This window comes from Oryctolagus cuniculus, chromosome 15 (assembly GCF_964237555.1).
Source record: "Oryctolagus cuniculus chromosome 15, mOryCun1.1, whole genome shotgun sequence".
Classification (NCBI taxonomy): Eukaryota; Metazoa; Chordata; class Mammalia; order Lagomorpha; family Leporidae; genus Oryctolagus; species Oryctolagus cuniculus.
In genome coordinates, this window is record NC_091446.1 from 71,047,700 (window position 1) to 71,073,371 (window position 25,672).

At 52.3% G+C, this 25,672-nt stretch overlaps 1 protein-coding gene across 1 annotated transcript; it reads right to left on the bottom strand.

The window, feature by feature from the left end:
• Positions 1-19,437: 19,437 nt before the first annotated feature.
• On the bottom strand, positions 19,438-24,302 carry SFTPA1 (surfactant protein A1). The gene is given in 5 exon segments (NM_001082229.1): positions 19,438-21,977; positions 22,420-22,497; positions 23,145-23,264; positions 23,474-23,665; positions 24,270-24,302. Coding segments are annotated over 4 exon segments (744 nt in total). The 5' UTR covers positions 23,643-23,665; positions 24,270-24,302; the 3' UTR covers positions 19,438-21,600.
• Between the last annotated feature and the right edge of the window lie 1,370 nt (positions 24,303-25,672).

The window sequence follows — 25,672 nt, forward strand, 5'->3', positions numbered from 1 at the left end:
GTGCTAGAACAGTCTGCAGTGCCCTCACCCCTGTGCAGTGTGCTAGAACAGTCTGCAGATCCTCACCCCAGTGCAGTGTGCTAGAACAGTCTGCAGATCCTCACCCCTGTGCAGTGTGCTAGAACAGTATGCAGATCCTCACCCCTGCACAGTGTGCTAGAACAGTCTGCAGTGTCCACACCCCTGTGCACTGTGCTAGAACAGACTGCAGTGCCCTCACCCCTGCTCAGTGTGCTAGAACAGTCTGCAGTGCCCTCACCCCGCGCAGTGTGTTAGAACAGTCTGCAGATCCTCACCCCTGCTCAGTGTGCTAGAACAGTCTGCAGATCCTCACCCCTGCTCAGTGTGCTAGAACAGTCTGCAATGACCTCAACCCTGTGCAGTGTGCTAGAACAGTCTGCAGTGCCCTCACCCCTGTGCAGTGTGCTAGAACAGTCTGCAGTGCCCTCACCCCTGTGCAGTGTGTTAGAACAGTCTGCAGTGTCCTCACCCCTGTGCAGTGTGCTAGAACAGTCTGCAGATCCTCACCCCTGCTCAGTGTGCTAGAACAGTCTGCAGATCCTCACCCCTGTGCAGTGTGCTAGAACAGTCTGCAGAGCCCTCACCCCTGCGCAGTGTGCTAGAACAGTCTGCAGAGCCCTCACCCCTGTGCAGTGTGCTAGGACAGTCTGCAGTGCCCTCACCCCTTTGCAGTGTGCTATAACAGTCTGCAGATCCTCACCACTGTGCAGTGTGCTAGGACAGTCTGCAGTGCCCTCACCCCGCGCAGTGTGCTAGAACAGTCTGCAGATCCTCACCCCTTTGCAGTGTGCTAGAACAGTCTGCAGAGCCCTCACCCCTGTGCAGTGTGCTATAACAGTCTGCAGTGCCCTCACCCCACACAGTGTGCTAGAACAGTCTGCAGTGCCCTCACCCCTGTGCAGTGTGCTAGGACAGTCTGCAGTGCCCTCACCCCTTTGCAGTGTGCTAGAACAGTCTGCAGATCCTCACCCCTGTGCAGTGTGCTAGAACAGTCTACAGAGCCCTCACCCCACGCAGTATGCTAGAACAGTCTACAGAGCCCTCACCCCTGTGCAGTGTGCTAGAACAGTCTGCAGTGTCCTCACCCCTGTGCAGTGTGCTAGAACAGTCTGCAGATTCTCACCCCTGCGCAGTGTGCTAGAACAGTCTGCAGATCCTCACCCCTGTGCAGTGTGCTAGAACAGTCTGCAGAGCCCTCACCCCTGCGCAGTGTGCTAGAACAGTCTGCAGATCCTCACCCCTGTGCAGTGTGCTAGAACAGTCTGCAGAGCCCTCACCCCTGCGCAGTGTGCTAGAACAGTCTGCAGAGCCCTCACCCCTGTGCAGTGTGCTAGGACAGTCTGCAGTGCCCTCACCCCTTTGCAGTGTGCTATAACAGTCTGCAGATCCTCACCACTGTGCAGTGTGCTAGGACAGTCTGCAGTGCCCTCACCCCGCGCAGTGTGCTAGAACAGTCTGCAGATCCTCACCCCTTTGCAGTGTGCTAGAACAGTCTGCAGAGCCCTCACCCCTGTGCAGTGTGCTAGAACAGTCTGCAGATCCTCACCCCAGTGCAGTGTGCTAGAACAGTCTGCAGTGTCCTACCCTGCGCAGTGTGCTAGAACAGTCTGCAGTGCCCTCACCCCAGTGCAGTGTGCTAGAACAGTCTGCAGTGCCCTCACCCCGCGCAGTGTGCTAGAACAGTATGCAGATCCTCACCCCTGTGCAGTGTGCTAGAACAGTCTGCAGTGCCCTCACCCCTGTGCAGTGTGCTACAACAATGCAGATCCTCACCCCTGTGCAGTGTGCTAGAACAGTCTGCAGTGTCCTCACCCCTGCGCAGTGTGCTAGAACAGTCTGCAGATCCTCACCCCTGTGCAGTGTGCTAGAACAGTCTGCAGAGTCCTCTCCCCTGAGCAGTGTGCTAGAACAGTCTGCAGTGCCCTCAACCCTGTGCAGTGTGCTAGAACAGTCTGCAGTGTCCTACCCTGCGCAGTGTGCTAGAACAGTCTGCAGTGCCCTCACCCTGCGCAGTGCGCTAGAACAGTCTGCAGTGTCCTACCCTGTGCAGTGTGCTAGAACAGTCTGCAGTGCCCTCACCCCTATGCAGTGTGCTACAACAATGCAGATCCTCACCCCTGTGCAGTGTGCTAGAACAGTCTACAGAGTCCTCACCCCTGCACATTGTGTTAGAACAGTCTGCAGTGCCCTCACCCCTGCACATTGTGCTAGAACAGTCTGCAGTGCCCTCACCCCTGCACATTGTGCAAGAACAGTCTGCAGTGCCCTCACCTCTGTGCAGTGTGCTAGAACAGTCTGAAGATCCTCTCCCCTGTGCAGTGTGCTAGAACAGTCTGCAGTGCCCTCACCCTGTGCAGTGTGCTAGAACAGTCTGCAGTGTCCTCACCCCTTTGCAGTGTGCTAGAACAGCCGGCAGCGCCCTCACCCCTGAGCAGTGTGCTAGAACAGTCTGCAGTGCCCTCACCCCTGCGCAGTGTGCTAGATCAGTCTGCAGAGTCCTCACCCCTGTGCAGTGTGCTAGAATAGTCTCCAGTGTCCCCTGCCTCTCACGTCTCCTGGCATCAGCGCTGCCCACATCGCACAGTGGCGGTCAGTAGAGACCCCTCTGCCACTTGCTTCCCTAGGACTCCAGCTTTGTGCTGAATTCCCCTGACAAGCAATGTGGACAACTGAGCTAACTAAGCTCTGGAAAGTTCAGCCTTCAAATGTCCAAATGCCCATCTTAATTCAAGTTTCTTAATGTTCCTGGCCTTTCCAAGACACCCAAGTTTTACATCCCAGAGTGAAAAAAAAAGTAAATATCTGTGAGGGAAAATAAAATATTATTTCTAAAAATGTACATGTCAAGTATCTATCTAGGCACTGGATAGAAATATGGAAATGGCCAATTATGTCCTCATAGGTCCTGTAGCTCTGCACATCCCTAACATTACAGAGAAATGATCTGTAGAATTATGTTCCATCAGTGGACAAAAGAGACACTCCATTAATAGATTCTAAATGAATGGGTGAATTTTAAGAGCTTTTAAGCACAGAGTAGAGGAGATCCATCTCCTCATTCATTCAACAAGCTACTCAGAGACCCTCTTGATGACGGCCAACTTTAATTGTCTGACTTTTTTTTAGATTTATTTATTTATTTGAAAGGCAAAGTTACACAGAGGCAGAAGCAGAGAAAGAAAGAGAGGTCTTCCATCTGCTGGTTCATTCCCCAAATGGCCACAACAGCCTGAGCTGGGCTGATCTGAAGCCAGGAGCCAGGAGCTTCTTCTGGGCCTCCCACGTGGGTGCAGAACTTGGGCCATCTTCTACTGCCTTCCCAGGTCATAGCAGAGAGCTGCATCAGAAGTGGAGCAGCTGGGACTTGAACAGGCACCCATATGGGACGTTAGCACTGTAGGCGGCCTTACCTGCTACACCACAGTGTTGGCCCCTAATTGTCTGACTTCTAAGCCTCTGTGTGGCTCATTGCAGGAATCTTATGTAGTGTAGTATCGCTCCCCGTCTTTGTGGAGGAACGACACAGGACCCTGCGCTGTTCTTTCGTCTGCTCGGCCCTTCCCGGGTTTGCTGCTGGTTCTTCCCGGGTTGGCTACTGTCCCTTCCACCTCCGTGGAAGGGCGGTTCCCCCTGCCACATTCCCCACTTCCGCGGGGGAGCGGCACACCGCCGGCCAGCTCTCTCGGGGGCTGCACAGGTGTTCCTTCAGATAGATGTTCCTCTTAGATGTTCCTGGTGCATGTTGTCTCTCTCCTCCTTTATAGTCCTCTTCCGCCAATCCCAACTCTGCTACCCACACACCGAGTATGCTGCTCTCCTCCAATCAGGAGCAGGTCCTACAGTTTATTGGTTGAACTGGAGGCAGCTGTGTAGAAGCTGTTTCCTCCTCTCCCAGTGCCATATTGTGGGAGAGCAGATGCATAGAATAAGTCTTAATTCCAGTAACTTAGTCTAGTCCGAGTTGCTCCCCACATGTAGAATCTTATGTAGTGTACAGTTCTTCAGCAGCAGTTTGATGAGAGGCCTTCTGAAGGCATGCATGAACCTGTGACATGCGTCACTTCTGGGTGAGGGCACACAAGGACCAGGGCACATCTCTGAAATTCACTGTCTTCTGTGGCCGTGGCGACTGCAGAAGGATTTGTGGGTATGAAGTGGTACAATTAAGCAGTTAGAAACTTGACCAAACTTATGGAAAACAATTGCCTTTGAACATCGTCAAGATCCACTTGGAAGTGGAGTGAATTTGGGGACTGTTAATGTAGCACGCTTGGGGCCGATGCTGTGGCGTAGCGAGTAAAGCAGCCACCTGCAGTGCCAGCATCCCATATGGGTGCCAGTTCGAGTCCTGACTGTTCCTCTTCTGAGCTCTCTGCTATGGCCTGGGAAAGCAGTGAGAGATGGCCCAAGTGCTTGGGACTCTGCACCTGCGTGGGAGACTTGGAAGAAGCTCCTGGCTCCTGGCTCCTGGCTTCAGATCAGTGCAGCTCCTGCCATTGAAGCCATTTTGGGAGTGAACCAGCAGATGGAAGACCTCTCTCTCTTTCTCTCTTTCTCTCTGCCTCTGCCTCTGCCTCTCTGTAACTCTGCCCTTCAAATAAATAAATAAATAAATTTTAAAAAATGCAGCACGCCTAGCCTGCCTTTTCTGGATACATTATAAACATTTGCCCTCCATCCATGCAAGACTCTGTAGGCTCTCTCACACTGCCTGGCTGAAACACCGTTGAGCCATGGGGAAGGACTTAGGAGAGAAAAATGGTGCTTTCCATTTTTATTTAGTAGTAGAGGAATGAACGGGTGAATAAGTGAGAGTCGAATGAATGAAATCCCTGGTTCCTACTTGTAAGTCTTACTTGTAGGACTAATAAAGTGTTTTTAAGAGGCCACCAGGTCCTGTGATCTGAGAACGAGCAGAGAGGCCTTGCTGCCAGTCCTTCTACATATTTATTTTTAAATTCCCTCAATACTTCATTTTAGGTGTAAGTGGCTGGACCCAGGCCAGCACTGAAAGGTCAGATGACAACTTCAGGCCAAGCAAATATGCTTTGTGACCAGAGGAATGGGTCAGGGCAGGAAGGGGAGGAAAGCGGGGTGGGGGGGTGTTGATGCAGTGTCCCCAGCTAGAGAGCGCCCGAGTGCACACAGGAGGGTAAGGGACGCGAGTCCTCCAAGGAATCGGGAAATCAAGTGTCCTGCCTGTAAGATCTTCAGAAAAACAAAGAGGGAGCTATGGAAGCTGTGAGGCTTCATGAAATGATTCTAAAACTCTTAAGGAAAAAGTGAATCCTAGAAGAGTCAGGAACATTGATTAAAATCACAGTCAGAAAGACTAGGTCAATCAGAAAATAGTATATTAATTGTATAGGAAGTCAGAATGATGAGGAAGAACAGGAAATCTAAAAAATGGGCTCAAATATGAATAAATACATAGTTATAGAAATCGAGTACAAAAATTGCAAGAAAGCAATGGCTTGCCAATTAACAATGCTGGATTAGATAGGCATTTAGAAGAAACGTGAGGTCATTTTCTTTTGGTGCCATATCAAAATCAAAATCAGGAGAAAATATAAGTAATGATCTATGAAGTCTTGGAGAGGGAGAGAGCTACTTAAAGGTTCTGACAGCAGGGCAAGCCCGAGGCACGCATATCCACACATCTGACGACCTAAGAAATACAGGAACCTCTCTGCTGAAGCCTAGAGTGCAATGCAAAACTTAAAGAAAAGGCCATGAATTTTCCATGTGTATAACAGACAAATCAACAAGGCAAGGATGACTATTGCAACAGGAAAAATGGGATAAGGAGAGGAAATTCACGGAAGGAGATACTGCCAGTGATATGGAAAACGCCCTTGCCTAATTCCTGCTGAGTGCTTGTTGTACTCTTTTTTTTTTTTTTAATTTTTATTTATGTGAGAGGTAGAATTACAGCCGGAGAGAGGGAGAGACACAGAGAGAGAGGTCTTCCATCTGCTGGTTCACTCTCCTAATGGCCACAATGGCTAGAGCTGAGCCGAACCAAAACCAGGAGCCAGGTACTTCTTCCAGGTCTCCTACGTGGGTGCAGGGGCCCTAGCACTTGGGCCATCTTCCACTGCTTTCCCAGGCACATTGGTAGGGAGCTGGATTGGAAGTAGAGCAGCTGGGACTAGAACCAGCACCCATATAGGATGCCAGAGCTGTAGGCGGAGGCCTAATCTACTAAGCCACAGCGCTGGCCCCACTTGTTGTACTCTTTATTGGGTGGAGCATTGAGCCCTTGACTATAATGTAAATTAAAAATGTGTTATCTCAAAAATAAAATTTTTTTAAAAATTTGAATTAACTGAAACAGCAGTAAATATCCCCAGATCTATGGGAAATAGTTAAAGCTAAACTCAGAGGAAAATGTATGACTTTGCTTTTAAGTTATGTTTAAAAATATAACCTTACTTTCATTATTTAAAAATATTTTTAGGCCGGCGCCGCAGCTCACTAGGCTAATCCTCTGCCTAGCGGCGCCGGCACACCAGGTTCTAGTCCCGGTCGGGGCGCCGGATTCTGTCCCGGTTGCCCCTCTTCCAGGCCAGCTCTCTGCTGTGGCCAGGGAGTGCAGTGGAGGATGGCCCAGGTGCTTGGGTCCTGCACCCCATGGGAGACCAGGAAAAGCACCTGGCTCCTGGCTCCTGCCATCAGATCAGCGCGGTGCGCCGGCCGCAGCGCGCCGGCCGCGGCGGCCATTGGAGGGTGAACCAACGGCAAAAGGAAGACCTTTCTCTCTGTCTCTCTCTCTCACTGTCCACTCTGCCTGTCAAAAAATAAAAAAAAAAAAATTTTAAAAGCATGGACTGAAAATAGCTGAACTAAGAGCTCATCTTTTAAAAATAACAACAATGAAAAATAAGAGGGACAAAACAAGGAAGCATAAAAGTGAAATCAATAAAATATAAAATCAATAAAGTAATAGAAGTGATACATTAACCTGGAAACTCGAGTTTTTAAAAGTCAAGTTAGAAAAACACATCCTGATAAATCTGCACTGGAGGGGAAGCCACCGTACAAAGATGCTCTTGGACTTGCAGTGAGATCACATCCTGAGAAACCCGTCTGAGGTTGAAAATACTGTGGATCCAAGTGCCTTTAATGCCGCTGCCCTAGCAAACAGCCCAGCTGCGCTCAGCCTCGCCTCCCACATACTCAGCCTACAGCTGGAAAAAATCCCTAACACAAAGCCTGTAGTAGAACAAAGTGTTGAGTATCCCACGGACACTCGCAGATGGTTGGTTTGTAGGTAGGATGGCATAGGAGAACACAAAACCCCGGATCCACAATTCCCACAGCACCGTGGTGTCTCTGTGCCTCCAGTCATGGGGGCAAGGCTGTCAGGGAGCTGCGCGGCACTGCAGCTGCCCAGAATCAGGAGGGAAACTTGGAGGAAAAAAAAAAACTCAAAACTCAAAATGCAGAGTTGAGTTCCTACTGAATGTGTATCCGTTTCACACCATCATAAAATTGAAAAGTCATAAATCAACCCGCCATATGACAGAGACTCACTGTCGTAGCAATGAGAAAGGACCGATAATCACAAAGATGGCAAGAATTTTGAGATAACACAGTCCCCTCCTTGTTGGCACTGATTCGGGTTGAAAGGGGGCCAGGGTTGAGGGATTTGGCACGTCCTCCCACCCCTCTCTTGCTTTTGCTCTGTGTCATGGAGTCGGATTCTACACCTCTTGCGCTGAAGCTCCAGGTGGTTGACGGCTCCCTGGCTAGGGAGAAGGAGGGTAGCACGCTTTCCCCCTGCCCTAGGATTTAGCCTAGAACCTTGGTACATTAGTCAGCATTAGTCGGTCATACAGGAGTGTGTGTCATGCTCAGCCATCTCTACTCACTTTCCCACTTCATCCGGGCGCCTCCACCTCTGGACTCCCCAGTGCCTTTTCCATAGTGAATCCAAAATTCTCGCCGCCTTTTCCGATTCCTGCCTTTGCAGCCCAGGGGCATCAGAGTCCACTCACACAGAGACGATCACCCAGGGCTGCTCCCGCACAGGATCCGCTCGGCGAGGCGAGCTGGGCTCTCCAGAGGATGTTTTCACCGGGAAAAGCTCTTACCTACAACTCAGTGTGTCTGGGAGCTAGTTGATTAGCTGTGCTCGCCTCTGACATGGGCGAGAAGAGGGGTAAGGCGTGTGCTAATGTTTGGCCAGAGGGAGCCCAGCAAGGAGAATGTATATCCGTAAGCTCCATCCATGAGCCCAGCAAAGCAGCTTCTAGGATCTCTGCAAGAACCCTGGTGTTTCAGCAGCTGGGAACACAACACAGGATGGTGCTGTACCACAGGCTGACAGCTGGTGGCGCAACCATGCCTTCTCCACTGGCACCTGCCAGTGACCACCACCCCACTCCATGCACTGCAGCCTCTGTGGCTGGCCTTGGTGTCTTGAGTTACAGGTCCCCTTTGTACTTCCGAGAGGATGTGTGTGACACCATCACAAAGATGGTTAGTCAACCGTACAGTCTTCCCAAAGCAACTGCTTCGGAGCAAAGTCCAGTCTTTCCCTGTTGATGATGAGAAAAGAAAAAAAAAAAAAAAAAAGATTGCACTTTGGCGATCCCCCTAGAGGGAGCCCAGTAGAAGCCCCCAAGAGCCTTTACCGAGCAGCCACAAGTCCTGTGGCGAGGGGATCCTGAAATCCCCCTGGGCGCTGAGATCTGTGAGGGGCAGACAAGGAGGAGGTTGGGGGTGGAATGCACAGGTTAGGTTTGGCAGGAGCAGAGGATCCCACCAGCACCAGAGGCTTCCTGGACAGCGAGGACTACTGGATTTGGCCCTTGGTCACCCAGGAGTAGCGTGCATCTGTTCCTGGCCCTTCAAGGCAGGGCACAATCCAAATGGGCATAGCCACCAGAGCAAAAATAGAGAGGAAAGCAGGTGTGTCCCAAGTGATGAGGGTCTCGTGCATGGAGTATCTCTGGTGACAACCAGCAGAGGGCAGCAAAGGCCACCGTATCTGGCACACTAGGGCCAGGGATCCCCAGAAACGGCTTCTGTCTTGGATCCAACCTCAGAGTCCATGGTCAGATACGGACTCATGCAGGGACAGACAGAGTGGCGATGGTGACCTCTGATCCGAGCTTTGCCAGGGGAGAACGAGAGCATTAGTGCCCAACAGTCTCTGTGGAGCCCCAGTGTCCTAGAACGCAGCCCAGGGCCATTTGGGGTCATCTGCTGCATGGACAAGCACCTACACTCCTCACCCAGAGCCCCTGGAAACACCCTTTGGCCAGCAGGGTTGTGCAGCAAGTCCCAGGCTAAGGAGGTCAGGTCCAGGGACTGTGCCCTCCCCCAACAGCGGGACGCTGCGACTCAGGCACCAGGTCTGCTGGTGTGCATACAGACCCTCAGAACCTGCTCAAACACGCAGAAGGGTGTAGGCCAACAGCCCCAGGTCCACACGCTCACAGTTCCCCAGTCAGCTTCTCACAGGCCCACCACTTCCCACGCTCTGCCACTCCTCGGAGCCAGTCCAATCTCGGCTCTGCTCGCTAAAGACATGGGAGGTGGTAAGACCCTGGAAATGTATAGAGAAGGATTTGAGTCAGCAGGTAGGCTTTGTTGTTGTTGGAGAGACAGAGAACTCCTATCCACTCCCCAGATGCCCACAACAGCCCCAGGCCTGGAGTTGAAGCCAGCAGCCAGAAGCTCCATCCAGGTCTCGAACCTGAGTAGCAGAAGCCCAGCTGAGCCATCATCATTGCCCCTCAGGGATTGCACTGGCAGAAATGTGGATTAAGGCAAGGAGCTGGGTATTGCACCTCGGCGCTCCAGTATGGGATGCAGACATCTTTGCCACTAGGCCGAATGCACTCCTGCAGTTACTGGCCAGTCGAGGGAGGCTACTTGGGGTCTGATGGTATAGAGTTAAGCAGGACCCTCTTTACTTTATATGGGGCCTACCAGGGGTGGTGAGAGACAGGCAAAAGGCTACCATAGTGACTGGCTTCCCAGGGCTGTGGTTTCCAAAACCGGCCAGACATCTGGGTCACACGAGAACCCCCGTAAAATGACAAATTTCAGACATTTGTAATCCACTGAGACCAAAACCCTGTGATTTTGTAAGTCATCCCGGGCAATTCTCCGAGGAGCCTCATGAGAGACCAGCTTTCTGTCTCTCAGGGCAGGGCAGGCTGGACCATGCAGTGGGCTAGCCTTGTCCGTAGCATTTGTTGAGTTAATAAAGGGATTACTTGGACCTGAATTTCTTGGAAGTAAATCACCTGTGTTTGCCCGGGCAAACCACTGGCTCCTAGTTGAATGCACTGTGAACACAACCTCACCACACAGGCGGCCAGAAGGGGGGGACACCCCCACCCAGGTGGACCCATGCCCTGAGCACCTCCTCTCTACCAGCCACTCAGGATTGCTATGACATCACCTTACCAAATCCACTTCCCGGCACTCCAGCCCAGGCCCCTTGATGACATCTGATCCTTTCTTGGGTGATGAAAAAAACAAAATCCCTGATCCTGTTAATTTCCAAAGTACAGGTCACTTACACAATCACAAGTGCGGGGCCTTCCGGATCACAGGCCCTGCCGTGGCACACCCGCCTGACCCTGGATGCTGACCCACCTCTGAGAGCCACAGAGAAGGAAGACAGGCTGGGCCCAGGTGGGAAGCCCATTTGACGGATGTGAATGCAGAGCCGTGAGCTGGTACCCTGAGCCCCTGTCCCTGAGGTATGAACGTGACTTAAACTGACAGCAGCAGAGCTGAGGACAGCAAATAACGACTGTCCTATGGGAGCCAGCTGCTGCAGTCCAGGGTCCAGACCCAGGGCGGAACGTGGGCCTCGAGTGCCGCAAGCTTTGGTAGGCATTTTCGGTCTGGCACAGGAAGGAGACTGCAGTCACACTGGCTGTTGTCTCTACTTCCACAGGAGAATGACTGCTTGCAGAGTTTAATCCAAAGTCCCCGGGGCCAGCGCTGTGGTATAGCGGGTAAAGCCGCCGCCTGCAATGCTGGCATCCCGTATGGGTGCCAGTTCGAGTCCCGGCTGCTCCACTTCTGATCCAGCTCTCTGCTGTGGCCTGGGAAAGCAGCAGAAGATGGCCCAAATCCTTGGGCCCCTGCACCCACATGGGAGACCCAGAAGAAGCTCCTGGCTTCGGATCGGCACAACTCCAGCAGTTGTGGTCATCTGAGGGGTGAACCAGTGGATGGAAGACCTCTCTCTCTCTCTCTCCTCTTTCTCTCTGCCCCTCCTTCTCTCTCTGTGTGTAACTCTGACCTTCAAATAAATAAATAAATCTTTAAAATAAACTACAGTCTGCATCCTGTTGCAAATTACATTTGTCATTCTAACTTACCCAGACTGGCATTCCACAAAATTCAGAAGTAGCTGATGTGTATTTCACTCACCAATTAGTTGATTTGATTGGATCAGCTGACAACAAACAATTGCGGCATCCACTCATCAACTAAAACAAAATGTTACAAAGACCAGTGACAGTCACACATGAATTTTATCGAAAATGAGAAGCAAATGAGAGACAAATGAGAAGCAAGGTAACCAGTCGGGACAGGCCACCAATCGGGACCGACACTCCTTACCAGAATGCGGCCCCCAACAGCGGGTTACACAGCTTTTTATAGTATTCTTTTTTTTTTTTTTTTAATTGAGAGGTAGAGTTATAGACAGTGAGAGGGAGAAACAGAGAGAAAGGTCTTCCTTCCGTTGGTTCACTCCCCAGTGGCTGCAACAGTTGGAGCTGCGCTAATCCGAAGCCAGGAGCCAGGTGCTTCCTCCTGGTCTCCCATGTGGGTGCAGGGCCCAAGCACTTGGGCCATCCTCCACTGCACTCCTGGGCCACGGAAGAGGAGCTGCCGGGACTAGAACTGGCATCCATATGGGATGCCGGCGCCGCAGGCGGAGGATTAACTTACTGCGCCACAGAGCCAGCCCCTTTACAGTATTCTGTCCACTAGGGCTCACAATTTCAAACCGGACCCCTGGAATGCAGTGAACAATGAAAAGAAAACCACAATAAGGTTCTAAGATAACAGTTAACAACAACAAATGCAGTAACAGATACAAGATATGGTTGTAAGATAACAGTCAAGGACACATTTCAGTCAAACCAGTTCCTGGGAATTTGGGCCACATAGTTTCACAAGATCCACCCTTAGCCATTATCAAGCAAAGCTAATTTGTACAGAAGCGAGAGATCTGCAACTAGCTTTTAGCCACACTCACTGCATTTTGATTCTGATTCTACACAATGAAGGCAGTTCACAGATCCTATAGCTTTGCTCCTAAAATGTGCCCTGCTGTGTGGCTTTCCCTGACCACAGATTCATCCAGATTAGAAGACGGAAGCCTTCGGAGGCCAATTTACAGGTGGGGAAACTGTGGCCCCAGTAGCCAACCTGCCACTCGGGTTGGCATTAGCAGGGAGCTAACTTCAATCTGCGGTCGCCCTCTTTCCCCTGGGCGCGGCCTCCAAGCCAGAGCCCAGGTCGCAGGGGGGTTCAGAACTCCAGCTCCTGTTCCTGGAATGCTGTGAAGAATGGCCTTTTGGGTCTCACTCAGTGGGGTGGTACAAAGCGTTTTGGTGCATCCCGTGAATGGCCTGAAGCAACAGCCAAGACACAGAAAGGCTGGGCTGCCCTGGGACATTGCTTAGGCCAGCAGGCTGGGCATCTGATAGTGGCAGCCCTTGGAGCCACGGAATTGAGTCCCCTGGTGCCTGAGATCTAGTACCTTCCCTGTTGCAGGTGTGGCCTCCATGGGTCACCCCCATGGGCCTGGTGTCCTCTCTGTCATAGGCCTGGTGCTGTGGCATAGTAGGTTAAGCTTCCGCCTGTAGCACCAGCATCCCATATGGGTGCTAGTTCAAGTCCCGGCTGCTCCTCTTCTGATCCAGCTCTCTACTGTGGCCTGGCAAAGCAGTAGAAGATGGCCCAAGTCCTTGGGTCCATGCACCCACATTAGAGACCCAGAAGAAGCTCCTGGCTCCTGGCTTTGGATTGGCCCAGCTCTGGCCATTGAGGCCATCTAGGGAGTGAACCAGCAGGTGGAAGACCTCTCTCTGTCTCTCCCTCTCTATATCTGTAATTCTACCTCTCAAGTAAATAAATAAAAATCTTAAAAATAAGTAAATAAATAAAGGAGAGGGCGTGGCTTGGTCCTTTCCAAGGCCTGACTGACTCTGTGCTGTGTTCCTAGCAGGGCGGAAGTTTTCCCCAGGCAGGACCCAGTTCTTTTCTATTTTATTTTATTTTTATTTTTCTCGTATGTATTTATTTGAAAGGCAGGGTTACAGTGAGAGAGAGACAGCGAGTCAGACACAGAGATCTTTCATCTGCTGCTTCACTCCCCAATTGGCTGCAATGGCCGGAGCTGTGCTGATCCGAAGCCAGGAGCCAGGAGCTTCTTCCAGGTCTCCCAAGCGGGTGCAGGGGCCCAAGGACTTGGGTCATCTTCCATTGCTTTCCCAGGCCAAAGCAGAGAGCTGGATTGGAAGTAGAGCAGCTGGGACTTGAACTAGGGCCCATATGAGATGCCAGTGCTGCAGGCGACAGCTTTACCCGCTACACCACAGCGCCGGCTCCTCATGCTACTCTTATGACCAACACCAGGAGCCATGGCTGGGCTGCCTCAGCTGATGAAATCCAAGTCCCATTTCGGACAGAGGCCTGCCTAGGCAGACCCTGCTGGACTGAGCGCCTGTGCTCAGGCCCCAGGGAATGCTGAGAGGGCCACAGGCAGTGCAAGGCAGAGCTGCGCGCCTTCTGTGAGGGTGGGGTGGGGTGTGGGGGATGCTCCTTCCTCATGGACCCCCGATTCCCAGTGCCGCCAGGTCCCCTCAGCCCAGACCACGCCGGCGCATGCTTCTTACCTGAATTGGCTCTGCCGTCTCCCTTTTGGCCTTTTGGTCCTGAATTCCAGGAGCCCCTGTCGCCCCGGCTTCCCTGGGGGGCTATGCGGGCCCCTGAGCCCTCACCCTGGTGGAGAACAAGGACAGTGACCCAGGGGCTGTCGCTTGTTCTCTTGCTCCTAAAGCTCAATTCCTGGTTGACACTGATCCGAGGGAGCTGGTGGTGCCCAGAGGAAGTTCTGTCCTGGGGGCCCAGGACTTCACTACTGCCAACCTCACATCACAGGTGTGGACATGTGGGACCCTAGGGTGTCACAGGGCACTTATTTTTTTTTAAAGATTTATTTATTTATTTAAGAGGCAGAGTCACAGACAGAGGGGGAGATACAGAGAGAGAGGTCTTTCATCTGCTGGTTCACTCCCTAAATGGCCGCAAGGGCCGAGGCTGGGCCAATTTGAAACCAGGAACCAAGAGCTTCTTCTGCAGTGGGGAATTTTTTTTTAAAATGTTTATTTATCCGAAAGTCAGAGTTACACAGAGAGAAAAGGTGAGGCAGAGAGAGAGGCCTTCCATCTGCTGGTTCATTCCTCAGATGGCCGCAATGGCCGGAGCTGTGCCGATCCGAAGCTAGGAGCCAGGAGCTTCTTTTGGGTCTCCCACGTGGGTGCAGGGGCCCAAGCACTTGAATCATCTTGTACTGCTTTCCCAGGCCATAGCAGAGAGCTGGATCGGAAGTGGAGCAGCTGGGTCTAGAACCAGCGCCCATATGAGATGCCGGCACTTCAGGCCAGGGCCACAGCACCGGCCCCTGCAGTGGGGAAATTAAAGACCGACACCACCACCCCACGGGCCTCCTTTCTCGTTCAGAACATTTACCGAATGGCATCCTTGGGTATGTCCCAGAGCTGGAGGAACTGTTTCTAGACATTTTTTTTTTTTTTTTTTTTTTTTTTGGACAGGCAGAGTGGACAGTGAGAGAGAGAGACAGAGAGAAAGGTCTTCCTTTTGCCATTGGTTCATCCTCCAATGTGGCCGGCGCACCGTGCTGATCCGATGGCAGGAGCCAGGTGCTTCTCCTGGTCTCCCATGGGGTGCAGGGCCCAAGCACTTGGGCCATCCTCCACTGCACTCCCTGGCCACAGCAGAGAGCTGGCCTGGAAGAGGGGCAACCGGGAAAGAATCCAGCAGCCCAACTGGGACTAGAACCCGGTGTGCTGACGCCGCAAGGCGGAGGATTAGCCTATTGAGCTGCGTTGCCGGCCCTGTTTGTAGACAAATTTAAAGCTGACTGTGGGCGTTTGCACAGCCGTTCCCTTGGCCAGCCCAGATGCTCCCCTCTGTCTTTGCATGGCTGTCATCACTCAGATTTCAGCTAAAACATTATCTCGGGAGAAAGGGCTTGCCTGACCATTTAATTTTTTAAAAGATTTATTTATTAATTTATTAATTTATTTGAAAGGCAGAGCGCCGGGCCCCTGACCATTTAATTTTATGGAGTCATCCTGTAGCTAAATTCTGATTTTCTGACCTGATTTCCTAAGTGAAAGTGTTTTACTTGGTTTTATAATTATTTATCCCCTCAAACCTTTAGAATGAGAACTTGAGGAGAATAGGGCTCCTGTTCTCCATTGGTCATAAGCTCACCTAGAAAAGTCCTTGTTATCAGAGTCAATGTCGGATGAAGATTTATGGAGGGGCTGGCACTGTGGCGTATTGGGTAAGGCCACCACCTGCAGGGCAGGCATCCCTTATGGGCACCAGTTCTAGTCCTGGCTGCTCCACTTCTGTTCCAGCTCTCTGATATGGCCTGGGAAAGCAGTAGAAGATGGCCCAAGTCCTTGGGCTCCTGCACCCACGTGAGAGACCCGAAAGAAGCTCCTGGCTCCTGGCTTCAGATTGGCACGGCTCCTGCCATTGCAGCCAACTGGGGAGTGAACCAGCAGATGGAAGACCTCTCTCTCTGTCTCTCCTCTCTCTGTGTAACTCTGACTTTCAAATAAATAAATAAATCTCTAAAAAAAATTTATAGAGCAATTAATTTTCCAGTGTCATGTCCTCAAAGCACCTCTCCTTCCTCTTCTCTGGCCAAAGCTCACATCTCTGCCTGTTTCCCCAGTGTTTTTAATCTCCTGAAGGCAGGAGATGGGTTCCTGTCACTTCCTTGTTCCCAAGAGTGTAAGCCAGGGCTGGCTCGCAGGAAGGATCTGGTGAGAGTGAGGAGAGGAGCAGACACCTGGGGCAGAGGGAGAGACCAGACCAGTCCGGGGCTCCTCCAGGCCTGGGTTTCCAGGAGCGCCCATGCCTGTCACCTGCGCCTGATCAAGTGGCCCAAGTCCCCGCGGTGACCTGCCTTCCCACGCTCCTCGAACCACTTCATCTCACCCAGCAACTCGAGAGCTTTATTTGCCCCTGGCGAGAGGCAGGGCTGAGTCACTTCCCTTTGATGCTGTGTATGATTGACAGATCAGCATCTTGAGGGTTGTGGGCTCAAGTCACCAGGCCCATTCCCACTGCAGGGAAACTCGTCCAGGAGCCAAGGGAGACACCATCTAAAGACAACCCTTCTCAGAGCTGTGTTTCCTGGTGCCATTGACACGACCATGAAAGGCCTGTGGGCTCAGAGGGCAAAGGCATAGAGCCCTCACAGCAACCGGGCAGAGCTCCCAGAAACACGGGGATTTACATAAAGCCAGGACCCCAGCCTTGCTACAGACTTACAGGAGGCGTGGCCTGGGGGGAGCAGAAGGGGAAAGAGAAAGACACCTGAGAGCAAGAGCACAAGGAGAAAGACGTGAGTCTAGGGCAGAGAGATTCTCCATTAGGGACGTCTGCTGTCTCAGAGCTGGGGTTTGAATTTGTGCTGCTGCCGCCATCATCATCAGCATCATTGATGCTGTTTATGCGAAGGTGAAACATTGTATTTCAAGTGTCCCAGCTCATCACAGCCCAGTGCACTGTGGAGTGTGAAAGCAATGGAGAGCTTCACCCCTAACCCAAGAGAGACCAGGATTTTGTCAGATGGAGATCAGGTAGATTGGAATTCATCTTATAAATATTACCAGACACAACTGGAAATAAGCAGAGAGTGGACAGAAAGAACACAGCTCAGAGAGATTCCACCGAGGATTGTGCATGGCACGCTACAGATAAATGAGCAGTCAGCTCTCTGTATCCAGAGGTTCAACCAAGTACAAATCAAAGACATGAGTATGGCCGGGCCTGTGTTGATTATGTCTGCACTGAACAGGTATAGACTGTTTTTCTTATCATTATTCCCTAAACAATAGAGCATAACTATTATACAGCATTTAGGTTGTACTGGTACTGCAGGTAACCTAGAGATTGTTTAAGGTATTTAGGAAGATGTGTGCAGATTGTATGCACCTAGCACAAAGGGACAAGAGCATTAACAGACTCTGGTATCCACAGGCAGTCATGCACTCAATCTCCCAAGGACCCTGAGGGAGGGACGACCGAATATTTTAAAAGATGCAATCATTGGGGTCGATGTGGTGGGCCAGTGGGTTAAGCCGCCACTCCCATGTCAGAGTGCTAGTTTGAGTCCCCACTGCTCCACTTCTGATCCACCTCCCTGCCAATGCGCCTGGGAAAGCAGTGGAAGATTACCCAAGTGTCTGAGACCTGGATGGAGTTCCAGGCTCTTGGCTTCAGCCTGGGTCAGCCTTGGCCATTTTAGCTATTTGGGAGTGAACCAGTGGATAGAAGGTCTCTCTGTCTCTTTCCCTCTCAGTCTGTCACTCTGCCTTTCAAATAAATAAGTAAATTGTTAAAGGGAAAAAAAAGACACTATAATTAAGAAATAAATAAAAAATTCAATTAATGAACTAGACATAACACTCAATTAATGAACTAAGGACATAACTACACAACTAGTAATAATAATATAATAATAACCTGGCTCTTTGCAAGAAAACATAAATTTAGCAGTATGACTGCGGTAGTTTGAGGTTTCTGATTTTTTACTTCCTCCTCATTAAACAATTATATAACCATGCTCTTTGCCAAAGTACTTTCCAGAGGCTCCCGTTACAGTGTGTGCAGTAAACACCCCAGGCCCTGTGACACCAGGCTGAGCCAGGTGACTGGGGTGGACAGAAAGGCAGCAGCAGCTTTCCAAGAGCCTGACAAGGCCTCTCGTGTTGGTTTCCCCATCGCGGGGAGGGGTGGTGGAATATGTCCCTGGTAAACACCAGTGTCAGGATTATTACAAGATCCGGAACAGCCACAATCTCGCCTGAAAGCCTGAAGTCCATTCGCTGCCGCCGAGTCCAGGCGACCTCGGCAGAGACCAGCAAAGCTCAGCAAACCTGAAGACCCAGAGCAAGTCCCAGCGCTCTGTTGCTGTAAGCACCTGATGGAGATTTATTGCTGCACCAGCTGATCCATGTGATAGCGGTGATAATATGAAATATATAAGAAATAAGCAAACCAGGAAGGAAAATGGAACCTTACACTTACATGGACAGTACTGCCATTATAAAGTCACATTATGCAATGGTTTATTTGCGAATTAGAGGAATAGGTAATACTAGAAGGCACTTTAGCATTATGTAAGTTGTCTGAAGCTACTGTCATTAGTCATAAAGTATTGAAGGTGGACACTGGCCCAGAGGTCCAGATGTCCACGTCCAATATCAGAGTGCCCGGTTTTAATACCCACCGCTGGCTCTTCTAGCTTCCTCCTGATAATGTAGACTCTGGGAGGCCGTGGGTGGTGGCTCAAGTGCCACCCACATGGGAGACCTGGATTGAGTGCCTGGCCCCTGGTTTCAGCCCAGTCCAGTTCTGGTCCTGTAAGCATTTGGAGGGTTGGTCAGCTGGTGAGGGAGTTCTGTCTGTGCGTGTGTTTGTGTGCGTGTGGATGTATGTGTGTGTACCATGTTATATTTTTTAACATTTAATTTCAGAATAGCTTTAACTTTACAAAGCAAAAGTCATGAGGCAGTTATACAAAGAGTTTCCTTATACCCATCACCTCTTTTCCCTTGTTAATATCTCCTATCTTTGTCACAATCAATGAGCCACACCCAGCTTCCCCTGTTTTTTAAATTCAAATACGTCTTATCACTTCTGTAACACTGACACACAGCTCCTTTATATAAACATACATGGAAGCCAAAATTATCAACTATTAGGCCGGCGCCGCGGCTCAGTAGGCTAATCCTCCGCCTTGCGGCGCCGGCACACCGGGTTCTAGTCCCGGTCGGGGCATCGGATTCTGTCCCGGTTGCCCCTCTTCCAGGCCAGCTCTCTGCTGTGGCCAGGGAGTGCAGTGGAGGATGGCCCAAGTGCTTGGGCCCTGCACCCCATGGGAGACCAGGAGAAGCACCTGGCTCCTGGCTTCGGATAGGCGCGGTGCGCCAGCCGTGGCGGCCATTGGAGGGTGAACCAACGGCAAAGGAAGACCTTTGTCTCTCTCTCTCACTGTCCACTCTGCCTGTCAAAAAATAAATTATCAACCATTCTCACAGAAAAAGATGGATTTAAGGTGAGTTTTGCCAAATCTTCAGAAAAAAGACAATTCTTTTTATTCTTTAAAGATGTGTTTATCTGTTTATTTATTTGAGAGGTAGAGTTACAGAGAGAGGGAGAGACAAAGGTCTTCTATCTGCTGCTTCACTCCCCAGATGGCCGCAATAGCTGGGCTCGGGTCAGGCCAAAGCCAGGGGCCAGGACCTTTTTCCCAGGTCTCCCATGAGAGTTCAGGGGCCCAAGCACTTCGGTCATCATTCTCTGCTTTCCCAGGCACATTAGCAGGGAGCTGGATCAGAAATGGAGCAGTCGGGTCTCGAACCGGTGTCCAAATGGGAGGCATAGCATTGCAGGTGGCGGCTTTACCTGCTACGACACAGCGCTGGCCCCTCTTGCTTTAGTTTAATTTAGGGGAAGAATTAATCATTTGTGTGCCGGGTCCCAGGCACTCGCGGCAGAGAAATCAGATGAACTAGCACGCATGAAAGACTGAGAAGCACTTCTTGTCATTCCTGTGTGGGTTTCTGGGTTTTGAGCCAGAGCTTCCTTTAGCCCAAGAAAAGAAGTGAAAGTGGTGAGGAGAGCACTTGAAGGCGTGAGGGCAGGAGGAGTGGGGCCCCCTGGGGGTTGCGTCCTAAGCAAAGAGGCACACAGGCACATCCCCACACATCCCTACTGTACACGGCCTGGCCCCCTCTGAAGCAGACCTGGGACTGGGGGCCTGACAGGGACCTGGGACTGAACCCCGAGGGGCATGTCCCATTGCTGAGCAGTAGAACACACCCGGGTGGCTGAGTGGGAGTGCAAGCCATAACATCACCCCCACGAATGCACCATGAGCACCCAGCCCAGGAATTACCTGGGCGCCAGCCAGCAACACTGGTGGCCAGATATTCTCCCAAGTGTCTGTGTAGCTCCCATCGCTCCATGCACCCGAGGGAGGAGAACGGGACACCCTTCCCTCTGGACAAAGCGAGCACACACTGAGGTCGACTTTCCCCATTCTTCAGGCTAGCAGCGGCTCGGAGCCGTCATGAGTCTGAGCTATAGAAATACAGGCACGTGGTGCTTCTTGGAACACATTCACGATTTATTACGCTTGAGTCATCTCTGTCCAGCCCGAGGATGGGGCGGTTAGGAGCGTGAGCTCCAGGTCGGGGTAGGGAGACTTGAACTGATGCTCTGCCACCTGCTCTCCATAACAACATTCAGAACTTGAACTCCTTGAAGCTCCGGCATCATCAGATTTTTTAAATGGGGAAAATAGCACTGGCCTGTGGCATTGTGATAAGATTTCGTAATATTTGATACGATGCCTGTGAAGGTGGTCGGTACCTAGTGAGTGCAGTGAACGGCCTCTTTCGGTAGCAGTATTTATGGCAGTGAGGGGGACGGTGATCACTACAAGATCAATGAGTATTTTATCCCCGTGTGATAGATGAACAAACAGGTTCAGGGCAAACAACTACCTCCAGGTGCCTTATCCACCCAAGACTCGGCCTGACACTCATTATGATATTTTAGTGAAACATCGGGCTGAATGAATTTATGAATAGAGAAAGCAGAGCCAGTGGCGTGGTGAGGGCCGTGACCACCTCACCGAGGTCTGAAGAGGGGCAGGGGACATGCTCGTAAGCAGGAAGTCACCCAGGTTATATGAAGGTGGGCGGACATGATCTTGCCCCAGAGGCCTTGGCTGGCTGCTTTTAGGTCCAGTGAGCGAGATCCAATACAAAATCCAATCCAAAGACTCAGGGGACTGGATCGCACCTGCCAATCACTAGGGGTGAGCTGGCCACCACTTTGCTGGGGAAGAGCCTGGGCAGAGGGTGTGCCACCGAGGAGGAGTAGAGGGGATGGAGGCAGGCAGTCTCTGTGTGGCTTTACGGGGTCCTCCATCTGGGACCTCACTGCTGCCTTGTGTAGGCGAAGGAACTGGACAAGGTGAGGACTCTGTCTCAAGCCAAGGCCAAGGTTAGTGACTGCCTCGAGTTCAGTGCTAAGACTGGGCTCAAGGGAGTGTCAAGGCTGATTGGTGATTATGGGGGAGCAGCCAGAACTCATCCAGGGCTCCAAGTGGCTAAGGATGCTTCCAAGTCTAAGAGCCACAAATAGACTTCGTTTATAAGGAGTTACAGCATCTTGTAGACCAAGGGCCCCTCGGGAGGGAGGTGGAAAAGCAAGGCAGGATCCTGTCTATTTTGTGGCCCAAGTGCTAGCTCAGAACTCACAGATGACCAGCCGGTACTGCAGGCAGTTCTTGTCATTCCACTTCCCATCTGTGTACATCTCCACACATTTCTCTCTGCCTTGACCTCTGGGCTCCCCTGGGTACCAATTGGTGTAGTTCACAGGGTCCCCATCCAGGTAGTAGAAGTCTCCAGCGGTGGGGCCCTCGGCCAGGCCCAGGTAGGCGTAGGTGTTACGCTCCTTCACGATGCTTGCAATGGCCTCGTTCTCCTCTAGACTCCTCGGGACGGCAATGCGGCCACCTGCTCTGGCGCATACCTCTCTGATGGCATCAAAATTGACCGACTGCCCATTGGTGGAGAAGATCTTCTCTCCCACTGCCTTCATGGACCCCTGCAAGCTGAGGACTGCAAGGACAGAAGTCTGCGTCGGGCCACTGATGGCTTTGTCCCCAGGCCCATCTCCCTAATGGGGCTCTGTGCCATCAGGTTCTCTCCGACCTCTCTGTCTCTGCCTCTCTCTGTGCCGTTCCCTCCCTCTCCCAACCCTGCCTTTCTAGTCTCATCTCTGCCTTCATCTAGACAGCTGTTCGTCCACTGGAACAATCATTGCCAGGAACCGAGAGCCAGTGCAAGCACGATAGGCGGAGAATTTGCTTTCCTAGGACACTGGGACTGAATCCGTTTCTGTCTCCTCTGGACCAAAGACACAAGAAAAAGAAAGCACCCTTTCTGTTCCCAGGACCTGCGTGTCCACATTTGTAAGTCAGGTTCCTGGAGGCTGCTGCTGAGGATGAGGGAAACTTGTGGGATTCCCCGACCCCGCGAGACCCCAAGTGGTCCCCCTCACCTCCTATTGACTGCAGGGCATGGTGTCTGAGTTCGTGGAGTGTGGCTTGGAGCTCCTCGTCTAGGTAAGCTGGAAGCCCTGAGGAGAGACCCCGCCCCCACCGAGGATGAGGGGCGAGCCTACAAATACCTCTGCTCGCTGCAAGCCTGGAACTCCATCCTTCAACTGCCCAGACCCCAAGGTGCAAGGGTCCCCAAAGCTGGAGTGCTTCCCCCACTCCCTCCTCACACTCCCTTCGATGCAGCCTTGCACCTGCGAAGCCCCCTCCTGTCCTCCTTCCCTGCTACAGCCCTGGAATGACTCTGGGGTTTTCTGACTTAGGGGCAAGGCCCCAGTAGCCCCTCTATCAAAGGCAAACAGGATTATCTCTGCACTCTCCTGGTAGATATTGTGTACTCCTCTGAGAGTCAGAGAAGCCCAGCGCACGCTCTGCCTGGACCCCTAGCCCACCTGCCCCAGCAAGCGCCTCCTCTGCCTCCCAGTGCTGCCCCTCTCCCCACACCTGTCACCCTGTGTCTGCCCATCAGTAGCTCTGATGCATGGATCGCTTTCTACCCTGTGCACACTGCTCTGACACTCCTGATTTCCAGCCCCCGCCCCCAACATCGTAGTTCACTTAGACTGGAGGCCTCTGTGCTTTGTCCAGTCCCCCAGGCCCCGTGTAGCTGACTGCATGCGCACTGCGCCCATGTCACCACTGCCCATATGCCTCTCACACTACTCACCTGGAGGACCCCTCTCCCCAGGCTCGCCCTTGTCTCCACGCTCCCCAGGAACACCTGGGGCTCCAATCAGTCCGTCACGCCCAGGGAGACCGGGCATTCCTCCCGGGGGGCCCATGGGGCCTGCGGAGAGAAGGGGACATGGATGCATGGACCCCATTATCAGCCAGACCCACCCCTCTCTCACTCCACGGGCACCTTGAGGCTAGATTTTCCAGGAGGCTTCAACTCAAGGGCCCTGGGAAACGCCTGCCAAGTCCCATCCAGCTGGCCCTTGGGCCCAACCGGATGGGCCTCCTCCAAATGGACTTTGGTCTGTCCTGACACAGTACCTGGGGGCCCAGGGTCTCCTTTGACACCATCTCTCCCATCTCTGCCGGGCAGGCCATGGGATCCGGGAGTTCCGGGGATGCCAGGGCTTCCAATGCAAACATCCTTTGTGTCGCACGTGTCAGAGGCTGGCGCTGAGATCAGGGTGAGGGCCAGGGAGAGCAGCAACATGGCGCCTGCTCCAGCAGCGTCTCCTGAATGGGAGAAGGGCCACGAGCTGTTGGCAGCACCAACTTTGCCAGGACGCAGGAACACGGCAGAGCCTGAGGGCCGGGCCGGATCCACACTAGAGTGTTGGGAAGACCCAAACTATCCAGGGAAAGTCCCAGCACCCCCCGGGGCCCCTGTCCCCTCCCCCTGGCTTGAGGTAGGACGGTCCCAGCACAGGTGAGGAGGAGTAGGGAGCCCTGGTGGGTCAGCGGGTCTGGGTTCTCCGGAGTCTTCTCTGTGACACATCACTGTGTGGCCCTGAGGGAGTCACCCCACCTCTCTGGTCTCAGCCGAGTCCCCTGTGCCCTGTGGAGTCCTGACCCCTCCTTGGCAGGCTGCTAGGAGGAGGAAGGACGTGGTAACTCCCTCACTGACTCACTCACTCTGTCCCACTCTCGGTCACCTGAGATGAGCAGAGATGTCCAGGACCCACAGCCTAGCCGCCCCTCCCATCCCCCAACATGGTCAGTGATGGGGAGTCCTCCCCTTCCCAGCCCGGCTCTTAGCTGGGCCTGTGGCCACTAGGCTGTCTCTCACTGCCTATACCGGATGCACTGGAGACGACCCAGGGGATGGGGCGAAACTCACCTGCACACAGAGCCTCCAGGCTATGTGGATCTCTCTCTACCCCCAAGCCAGAGTGGACAGTGGACAGGACCATATATAGGATGCGGCCTCCCAAGCTTCCTCCCCACCCCTGCAGGTCCCCTGTCACGAGGGCCTCTACCCTGGGGTGGGTGGGGCAGGAAGCCGCCTTCTTGTTTGCGCAGCGCATTTCCCCACAGAGCACTCAGGCTGAAGAATCACTTAGGACCCTTGAAGAGAGCAGGGGAACCTGCCAAAAGGAACTGCAGGTGTGTAGGAAGGGGATGCCCCCACCAGCCCCAGGGCTGAGGTCACCCGCTCTCCTCCCAACAAGTTTCTCTGCAGTGAAGGGTGGCGGCCCTCCCCTGTGTGGCCGCGGAGGGCCACGTGGGCCCTGCACAGCCTCTTCTGCACGGCCGCAGAGGGCCATGTGGGCCCTGGTTGGGTTTTGTGACAGTGCAGAGGCTGTGACTCAGGCTCAGTGGTCCAGGTTGAGCCGGAGCAAACTGTCCGTCCCAGGACCTGGCTCATGGCTGGGCCCCCCAGGGCTTCCTAACCCCTGCCTCTGGGACCTGCAGCGGAGTGACTGGGCACATGGTGAGGAGGACCAGAGACATACCCCACTCGCAGGGGCAGGAACCCAGGCAGTGCTGTTTGGAGCATGGAGTGATTACAGCCACCCGGATGCTCCACTTGCCAAACACCACTGTTCTGTGGGTTCTGGGCCCAATGTGGGATGGGGACACAGAAGGAATACTGTCTAGCTCTTTCTGCGAAGTGAGCATTAGCCTAATACCAAAGCCAGAATAAGAAAGAAAACTATAGACCAACTTCTCTCACGAATAGAGATACAAAAATCCTCAACAAGGGGTGGGCATTTGCCCTAGCAGTTCACATACCAATTAGGGCTCCCACATCCCATATCAGCGTACATCCCATATGGGCGTTGGTTCAGGGCCTGACTCCTCCACTTCCAATCCAGCTCTCTGCTGTGGCCTGGGAAAGCAGTAGAAGATGGCCCAGATCCTTGGGCCCCTGTACCCACGTGGGAGACCTGGAGAAAGCTCCTGGCTCCTGGCTTCTGATCGCACAGCTCCAGCCATTGTGGCCATCTGGGGAATGAACCAGTGGATGAAAGACCCCCCCCCCCCTGCCTCTCTTTCTGTGTAACTCTCTGACTTTCAAATAAATAAATAAATCTTTAAAATAGAAAGAAAGAGAGAGAGAGAGAGAAAGAGAGAGAGAGAGAAAGAGAGAGAGAGAAAAAAAAGAGAAAGAAAGAAAGAAAGAAAGAAAGAAAGAAAGAAAGAAAGAAAGAAAGAAAGAAAGAAAATGAAGAAGTGGGATTAACCTATCCAGTCTTAAGACTTGAAGAGTTAAAATGACCAACACGGTGTGGTATTGTG